Source organism: Acipenser ruthenus, chromosome 41 (genome assembly GCF_902713425.1).
Source record: "Acipenser ruthenus chromosome 41, fAciRut3.2 maternal haplotype, whole genome shotgun sequence".
In the NCBI taxonomy this organism is placed as follows: domain Eukaryota; kingdom Metazoa; phylum Chordata; class Actinopteri; order Acipenseriformes; family Acipenseridae; genus Acipenser; species Acipenser ruthenus.
In genome coordinates, this window is record NC_081229.1 from 1,471,283 (window position 1) to 1,481,293 (window position 10,011).

General features: G+C 40.1%; 1 protein-coding gene across 2 annotated transcripts; it reads right to left on the bottom strand.

Annotated features, from left to right (window-relative positions):
* Positions 1-410: 410 nt before the first annotated feature.
* LOC117964912 (uncharacterized) lies at positions 411-8,476 on the bottom strand. Of its 2 annotated transcripts, none has more exons than XM_059011000.1 (9): positions 8,289-8,475; positions 6,378-6,707; positions 5,366-5,644; positions 4,783-4,818; positions 4,578-4,613; positions 4,267-4,311; positions 3,998-4,036; positions 3,163-3,276; positions 411-2,379 (listed from the first exon to the last, which is right to left on the bottom strand). In XM_059011000.1, exons 1-8 carry the CDS (start codon positions 8,332-8,334, stop codon positions 3,164-3,166), a joined length of 924 nt encoding a protein of 307 aa, XP_058866983.1. In that variant the 5' UTR covers positions 8,335-8,475; the 3' UTR covers positions 411-2,379; position 3,163. The 2 variants fall into 2 exon arrangements, with proteins under 2 accessions (XP_058866983.1, XP_058866984.1); XM_059011001.1 differs by lacking the exon at positions 411-2,379 and adding an exon at positions 2,417-2,600 and having other exon boundaries at positions 8,289-8,476.
* Between the last annotated feature and the right edge of the window lie 1,535 nt (positions 8,477-10,011).

The window sequence follows — 10,011 nt, forward strand, 5'->3', positions numbered from 1 at the left end:
AGAAGTACGACTTTAAATTATCCTGCGCTGGAGCAGGTTTAAGATTAAGGATGTGTTGCTATGGTAATTTAGTCGGCTAGACTTTAAGCTTGCTTCGAGGAACGGAAAAACGCCAGACGTCTGTCAAATTATCCTGAGAGTTATCCGGCGAACTCAGTTAGCCAGCTACGAGGAACAGGGCACTGAGCTTGTTACCTAGACACACCGTGCCTATTCAAACTCGCAGTGAAACCTGGAATAGAGGAAACTGTATTGATCCGTTGATCTCTGTATTGATACTCTCTAATCGAAAATCACAGGGATGGGAATAAGACTCCCGTTGCACAGCAGGTCGATCCATTCCCGATTTCACTACAGTTAATAAAACACGCCTAAAAGGACTTTCTAAGAAGACAAAAAAGCACAGAAACGACGTTCAAAATATTGTTTTGTTATTATTTTGTCACACACACAAGAACAAGCACAATAGAAGCTAGGCCATTCAATGAGCAATTATCTTCATGATGAATACAGAACACACACAAATAAAACTATATGCAGATTAAAACATTCTTACAAATTCTTGCAGTTGTGCTTCCAAGGGGAGATGACTGTATTATGCTGCGTATATAAACTAGTAGGGATGGAAATAAGACTCCCCTTGCACAGCAGTGTGATCCATTCCTGGTTTTACTAGGAGTTTAATAAGACACACCTGAGCTTGTTACACACTGTGGCTGATCAAGCTAGCTGGTAGTAAAACCTGGAATGGGTGAAACGGCTATGCAATCGGATAGGAGTCTGATTCCCATGCCTGTTGATCTCTGTATTATATTGTATTGATCTCTGTATTGACACTGTCTCACAGAACATCACAGGGATGGGAATCAGACTTTGCTGTGTTTTTACTATGGCTGGCTTTTATAAAGGGAACAAGCATTTTTCTATATTTAATGTATTATAATTATTATTATTATTATTATTATTATTATTATTATTATTATTATTAGTGATGGGATATGTGAAATATCCCTGTTCAATCTGAAGAGTCTCCGATAGCCGCTGTGTTCTCAATAGAGCTCTCAAACAGCTGGCTGTATTATTATTATTTATTTCTTAGCAGACGCCCTTATCCAGGGCGACTTACAATAGTTACAAGATATCACATTATTTTTACATACAATTACCCATTTATACAGTTGGGTTTTTACTGGAGGAATCTAGGTAAAGTACCTTGCTCAAGGGTACAACAGCAGTGTCCCGTACTGGGGATTGAACCCACAACCCTCCGGTCAAGAGTCCAGAGCCCTAACCACTACTCCACACTGCTGCCCTGTAACTGTAAGAAACACTACATTGATTCAGTGAATGCATTGTTTACTGCTGTATTTCTTTATAGTTACTCTGGTAGGCGTTAATTTGTAAGCAAAAATATACCGGATCTTATCATTAAGGATGAGGGACTGCATTTTTGTTACTAGACCTAATGCACTGCCCTTGATTCACTGCAACTCCCATATATATGTACCTTTCGGTCACAATTTTGCAAAACTTTGAATACACAACAAAACATGCATGCATTATAAAATAGACACATAGATTAACTTAACACTGTACAATTAAACACACAGTGACTGAAGGAGATATAAAAACGCTGTGCTCTATAAAGACATCACAGCAGTATTGGTATCTTGTGCTGTGAAATATCAACAGGGTGTTTTTTCTGAGATAAAATAATGAGGAAGCTGCAATCTCCTGTGGTATGGTGTGAAGTCTATTCTACCCCACAGAAAGTTAGATGCAAAGTGATGAAGACATATCAAGCTTGGTGTCAAAATGACTCTAAATATCAAAAAAGTTTCCCATAGTTAAAACATAGCAAAGTGTAACAAAGCACAGTGAAAGCATGGTAAAGCATAGGCAAGCACTGTAAAGCACAGAGAGGTCTGGTAAAGCATAGGCAAGCACTGTAAAGCACAGAGAGGTCTGGTAAAGCATAGGCAAGCACTGTAAAGCACAGAGAGGTCTGGTAAAGCATAGGGAAGCATTGTAAAGCACAGAGAGGTGTGGTAAAGCATAGGGAAGCATTGTAAAGCACAGAGAGGTGTGGTAAAGCTTAGGGAAGCATTGTAAAGCACAGAGAGGTACGGTAAAGCATAGGGAAGCATTGTAAAGCACAGAGAGGTCTGGTAAAGCATAGACCCTTATAAAAGTTTCCTACAGCAAAAGCTCAGCACAGTGTAATAAAGCACAGGTCTCTTGTGCCTCTGAGGGCTAGTTGACTTTGACCTGAGAATACAGAGTCTGCTCTGTGACCGGGCCAGGCTGCCTGTCTGAAGAAGGCAGTTTGTTGAGGTTCACTGTGGTGTAGTTGACTTCTGGATCATCACCTTCGCCATCCTGACAAAGAAACAACAACGTCACAAGAATTAAAGCAGATGCACAAACCCTGGACAGAAGACTAGCAGCATCCCCCTATAGAATGAACTCATTTTACTTCATCAAGTCGAATGAAGTTCATTCCAGTCATTACAATCACCTGCGACTGCCAGCCTGCACACCCCACTACAGACACACTGAGCCTCAGCGTTTACCCCAGTCTTTCATTCACTCCGATCTATCTGAAAGAGGCAAAAACGGCCGTTAGTTTTACAAAACTAGAAGCACGCGTCGAGGATAGATAATCAAAGTTCTAGTCAGCAGCTCTCTGAAGGAGTTTGTAATTTTGTAACGTTAACATCATATAGTTTTAGTTTTAGTTTTATTTATTTATTTTAAGAGATGCCAGTAATGCAGGAGCCCACAAACAGCCACAGATGATGAGTCACATCCTGGATGTCGCTGTGCTGTCAATGGGAGCCTTTGTGACATTTCTTTATCAAAACTGTACCGTGTCGTGCTGCAATCACAGGATAATGTGAAGTAACTTCCAACTCTCTCTAAAACTGTTGATTTAATGGAACATATTTTCACAGCGTTTACTCCAGTCTTTGATTAACTCCTAGTTTTTAAACGCCTGCTAAATTTTACAAACCAAGAACCAGACAACTAGTTGCAGTCTAAGCAGGTGGGTCTTGAGGAGGTGGTGGAAGGCACTGATATACTTACTGTGTAAGTAGCTTAGAAGTATTGTAGCAGCAGTAAGGAATCTAGTATTGCATTAGCTGTAGCTGACTGTCTTACCCTATCCCTGGCTTCTTTTCCTCTTGATCAGACAGAAAGCTCCAATCCCCAGCAGGACTAGAATGATCAAAACAACAGGGACCACGATTTTGACCACGGCGTCACTATATGGATCTGAAAACAAAGACATAGAGTGAGATAAGCACACTATACAGGAGCTACTGAACTAACTATCCTCTACCCTGCTCCCCTGTGCTCTGCCCTGCTCCCCTTTGCTGCACCCTGCTCCCCTGTTCTCCGCCCTGCTCCCCTGTTCTCTTCCCTGCTCCCCTATGCTCTGCCCTGCTCCCCTGTGCTCTGCCCTGCTCCCCTGTGCTGCACCCTGTTCCCCTGTGCTCTGCCCTGCTCCCCAGTGCTCTGCCCTGCTCCCCTGTGCTCTGCCCTGCTCCCCTGTGCTGCACCCTGCTCCTCTATGCTGCACCCTGCTCCCCTGTGCTGCACCCTGCTCCCCTGTTCTCTTCCCTGCTCCTGTTCTCCGCCCTGCTCCCCTGTGCTGCACCCTGCTCCCCTGTGCTATACTCTTATCCTCTTGATAATTTGCTAACAAGAATGGCGAGTGAGCCCAGCCACCAATACTGTGTTGTTTAAAGAATTCAGGAAGTTACATTAATTTTTTTAAGTTAAAGTTTTCTTTGGTATTCTGGTGGATGAACCTAAAACAGAACAGATATAATAAGCCCCAGCCTCCAATGGAAAATGTTAATTCATGAATGCATGTATGTATGCGTGTGTGTGTATGTGTGTATGTATGCATCTATGTATGTATTTATGTATTCATGTATTTCAATCATTGGGTCCCTGCTTTGCTGTTCAGGTTTTGCAGAGCGGTGTTTACCTGTGGCAGACGGGTTAGAGGTGGAGTTGCTTGGAGAAACTGAAACAAACAGAAAAAGAAAAAATCTTGTGAAAAATAATCATGGGGGGGGGGGGGTGTTTGTTGTCCAGGTATAAAGAAATGCTTATTTAACAACATTTGACTGCCTAGAAAATACGTATTTCAAGATATTTCACAATTAAACATAATGTTTATTAAAGCAGGACCAAATAGCGTTGCCCATTCAAAATGATTATACAAGAAATGTGCTTAAATATTCAAATGCTTACCTGACAAACAGTACGTGGTAGAATATTTTGTTTTTTGATCTCCTCCTTATAAATAAAGTAATACAAACAAATGTTATTAAAAGTTATAAAAGTTCTTATTTAAAACAGATCTTGAAAACACGCTTCCATCTCAACGTGCGTTGCCTATGCAGTAATGTAATTACAGATGATGTTATCTTCGATTTGTAAATGTTAATTCTTTCTTTCTAACTGATATTTACGTTTCGTTTTAGTTATTCAGAGCAGAGCCGCTGAACAGCAGCTTAACAGCGACTGTGATCAGCAATATTTCATTTCTGGGAGAGGATTACCTGCTGTTGTTTTCTTTGTTATGCTGGTGGATGAACCTAAAACAGAACAGATATAATTAACCCCAGGCTCCAATGGAAAATGTGAATCATGAATGCATGTATGTGTGCGTGCGTGCGTGCGTGCGTGCCTGCGTGCGTGTGTGTGTGTGTGTATGTACGTATGTATAAATTGCACAGAGTCAGCATGCGAAGCCACTGAACTCACCTGCAGTAGGTGTAGACACAGGTGGTCCGGTGGAAGCTGGGGACAGGAACAAAGAACTAGATTTACAATATATTTGACTACGTGTCTGTCAGCCTGCCTGTCTACACAGATGTCCCTCTGTCTGTCATCATGGCTGAGTTTGGATATGAAGGTGCAGCTCCACAGAAGCAGGGCAGACTCTGTGAAGCTCAATGATTCAGTAAAAACTGCATTACAATACCAGTGTGGTTCAGGACATGGTGTCACACCAGCAGGGTCACAATTATAAAGACCCACACTGTGCATGAATAGAGGTCTGCTTCTATAAAACCAATTACTGTACCAGAAACACCAGTTTCCTATAATATAGTAGATATCTTATATCTTATAACAGGCCCTTCTACAGTAAACCATACTGCTTTCTAGTGCAATCCACTGTTGACATGAGCTTACCGTGAATTAACCAATCATCGAATCATGAGCTACAGTGTTCTTGGATGATGCTGTGGTGTTGTTTATGGGTGATTACATCATTAGAGAGATAGCTGGCTAGTCCAAGCCCAAAGGAAACAGAAAGCAAGGTGCAGAGAAAGGAGTGTAATACCTGATCCTGAAATCATCACAGCGTGGTTAAGAAATACACTGTGCTTTATTCCAATCTGCTGAAACACTGGTCTACATCTGTATGTTCCTCCATCACTCTTCTCCAGACTTCTGATAGTTAATTTGTTTAGGTTTGCGTTGTTCATGTATTTACTTGTGCCTGATATGATTACACTGTTACGTGTCCATTCCCACTTGTGAACCTCAGGGAGACCCCAGCTCTCGCAGGTGAGAGACAGGGAGCTGCCTTCAGGAGCGGGGTTACTGTGAGAGGCTGCACCTGCAGAGCAGAGACAGGAGTTAGACCAGGAGCCGCTAGCACCTCATCAATACAGCAATCATAGAGCTCAATTAATCCATACAATTCATCATAGAAACCAAAAAATACTTCAGATTGTTACTAACAACATTGGTAACAACAATGCAATGAGTTTCTGTTAACTATGAACAAAATAAAAGCTGTACAACTACATGCAGCAGGGTAACCTGAACCCAAAGGTAACAGCTTAGTTCAGCTAATCCATCAAATATTTCAAAGCATTAACATAACAGAGACTTTGTGAAAACCATAATTATTTTAGTTTAATTTTGTTTTTAAAAGGACAGTTTAATATTTAAACAGGCAGTGTTTAGATTCACCACTAGACTCCCCATTGCTTTTTAGATTGATTATTCACACGGTGCCCTGGGTCACTTATCAAGGGCAGACATGAAATTCTTACTGTATAATGTGAGGTAACTCAGATCAAACCAGACTAGAAATCAATTAGAGATACTCAGATACGACTAGAAGAAACTAGAAGTGTTTTTTTATGTTCTCAAGTACGACACGAAGCCTGTTTAAAATAGCTGCGACAATAGAGCTGATGCAATTCACACAGACAGCGGTTTGTCCAAGGCCTTCATCAGTCTTATAAGAGATAAACTCAGTTTCTTCTAGTCTGCACCACTGAATGAATGGCTCAGTGTTGGAATGGATGGATAAGCTGTTCCTTATCAGCGCTGTACCGTACCTCTCAGAGCAATCAAAGTGAACCCTTGCTTGTATTCTCCTTTCTTGTTCTTCAGCACCACACACTTGTATTTTTTATCCTTCAGGGAAGAAACAACTTCTCCCAGTGTGATTGAGTGGGACACACCTCTGCACTCAGCATCCTTCTTCTCTTTACACCAGACATTCCTCTCCAGCTCTGTATAATTCAGCAGCCACAGAGACACATTGACATCACTCCTCTGTGACAGCCAGCGGGACAGGTTTTTGATTTTTTTATTGGGACACTGTGTGAAGGTCCCGTCTGTTACAGTGAACTTCTCTTCATCATCATCACTGCTCACAGACTCACCTGGAAACAAACAGAGTTAAAAAAAATCTCATTTCATTCTTTATTTGAAACCGGTAAGACTTCACTGACAATCCCATCTCTAATATGAAACAGTCTTGCGAACGGGACCCACGATATTAGATACACGAAGCTCGCTATGATGATCTGAAACACTTTCACATTCAGCTGCTCTATTAAACATTACGTCACAAAATCCATCAAAAGAAAAACAGTCACTGCACCAAACAACAGAGATTATAAAGCAGTCCCTACTTGAATAACAATACCTTTAACAGAGCAGCTTGATGTGCAGATGAAATACAAGAGCTGTCTATTCATCTTGTTTTAGATTCTCTCTGCTTATCACTTAACCACTCTGTCACCACATCCTGGGGAAATCATGTTTAACGGTAGACAGTGTCAGATCAGCAACTGTGTGATAGCTTCTACTACCAGCGCTGTACACAGTGTCAGACCTGCTTATATTTATAGCACTGATGTTAACACACCAGTACAAGTGGTTCATTATCGCATTGCCCCAAACCTAGCTTTAACCTTACAATACTAACTGTGTTTACTGGGAAACCTCATCCTAAGAAAGTTTATGATATTTTAAATAAACAATAAAAACGAAGTGAATCTTCTCAAGAACACACTGCAGCCCACAGGCAAGGCAGACCGCACCCCACCTCCACACCACACACAGGAAACAGCATGGGGGGGGCAGGGGGGGGGCGGTTCTTAGTAAATAAAAAAAAAACACGTTCAAAAAAGAAAAACAGAATAAAATCCGAGTGCCTTTCACTTCAAATGAAATTCCTGAATTGAGAGGAGAATTACTAGAGAGGACAGAGTTTCGATAGAGAGAAAACACATTACTCTAAACACAAAGATCGCACTGGCTGCTGTAGAAAACCGAAAAAATATCAACCAAAAAAAATTATACAATTAAATGTGAACTTTTCTGTTTGTTTTGTCCTCATCCATAACTGTTTAACACTCAATAGTGCAGAAGGTAGAAATCTATGTCCTCGCAGTAATATTAGTAGTGGCATTTATTTATTTATTTTTTTAGTTATTTCTCCACTTTTGTATGTTTTGATAAGCCTGTGCCACGGTGCTTTGACTGTGAGTTCAGGAGCTGCTCTTCATATCTAGTTATCATAGAGACATGTAACACAGGCTAGATCGTCCACAATGTCTTAAAAGGAGTAAGAGACAGCTGCTGTGGATCAACTTCCCTCTTGTTTCGCTGGTATGCACTGGACAGCGCAGGACAAGATATAAAGGATATAAAAGACAAATCTTGGAGTGTTCTAATACATGTGCGCACTGCTATATATATATATATATATATATATATATATATATATATATATATATATATATATATATATATATATATATATATATATACTGTACACACACACACACACACACACACACACACACAAAGTGTTTGAACTGCTTTAAATTTGCACAAAAGTTTTGTACAAGACTTCTTGTCTCTCTGATTTCAATTAACAAGTCCAGAAGATCTAACTAATATATTACTCTCTAAATGGAACCTGTTTCATATAAAAACAAACATGTGTGCCTCACCTGCAACCAGCAGCAGAACAACCCAGAAAGAGGCGAACGAACCCATCTCTCTCCTCGCAGATCGGCATGCAGGACTGTTTCAGAGAGGCCCTCTCTTCTACTGAATATCAAGGGCACCTCATCTGAGTCTGTCACTTCCCCATCCGGCACCACGACTGACCAATCCAGCAGCTGCTCCGAATCTGCATTCGTTGGCTTCTGCATTTCTATAAAAGTGAGAAAAAAAAACACACCCTTGAGATATATTATGGAGTTGTGGTTAGGGGCTCTGGACTCTTGACCGGAGGGTCGTGGGTTCAATCCCAGGTGGGGGACACTGCTGCTGTACCTTTGAGCAAGGTACTTTACCTAGATTGCTCCAGTAAAAACTGTATGAACGGGTAATTGTATGTAAACATAATGTGATATCTTGTAACAATTGTAAGTCGCCCTGGATAAGGGTGTCTGCTAAGAAACAAATAATAATAATATATTGAAAAATAAAGCAAAGATTTGTAAACAGCCACTGCAGGAGACTTAGCTGAGCAGATCACAGTATCTTGTGTGTCTAGTTAGTTGGGGTAAATCTATTCAAACAGTTTATTATTATGATTCATGATTGTTATCATTATACAGCCGTAGAAAGCTTAAACTATAATTACACACGTTGTTGTGTAGCTGCAACACAACAACATTTCAAACTGATTGCCTTTCCCAGAGTCTTATGTAATTGCACTGTATTTGCACTGTGCTTGAACAGTTGCAATGTAATTACGATGCCTTGAATACTTGATGCACTTTTGGTGTTCTGCCACTAGAAGGTGCTGGTGTTAAGCTAAATGTACGTCGTTTTCTTTGATGATGTCATTGCCAATGTTCTGATGATGTCAATGCCAATGTCACATGTTTTACACTCCGCAAAAAAACTTAAAGTATGACCATGGGAAGGTATTTGCTACAGTTTATGATAACTATTGAAATATCTTCATTTTTTGTTAATAAGACGCACTATTTAATTTGCATTACTATTAAAAAATGGAAATATATTTTAAATATAATCATAGATTATATTTTTTTACTTGAAAATCCCTCAAAGTATACAAAAACAGTGTGTATATATATATATATATAATTTATTTTTATTATATATAAAATAAAAGCAAGAAAAATATCTACAAAAAACTACCCAGAGACAAGAGCTTCCCATACTAACGTCCAACCCCAAAACGATAAATACAAAAAAAAAAAGATAATACACAATCTATCACTGTAACCCTTTCTGTCATTAATACTGCAGTTCCATCGTTACACCACAAGGTGTCAGTGTATCCCAAAAATTGACCCGCTGCAATTTCCCCAATAGGATCCAATTGCATGCAATGCAGAAAGTACTTTATTATTATTATTATTTATTTCTTAGCAGACGCCCTTATCCAGGGCGACTTACAACTGTTACAAGATATCACATTATTTTCACATACAATTACCCATTTATACAGTTGGGTTTTTACTGGAGCAATCTAGGTAAAGTACCTTGCTCAAGGGTACAGCAGCAGTGTCCCCGACCAGGGATTGAACCCACGACCCTCCGGTCAAGAGTCCAGAGCCCTAACTACTACTCCACACTGCTACTTTAAAATGTAGTTTTGTTTTAAATCCAGTGTTAAGGTGCTTTGACTGGGAGTTCATGAGCTGCTCTTCAGTTCTAGTTATCAGACATAGACTAATGAAATGCAGGCTGGAT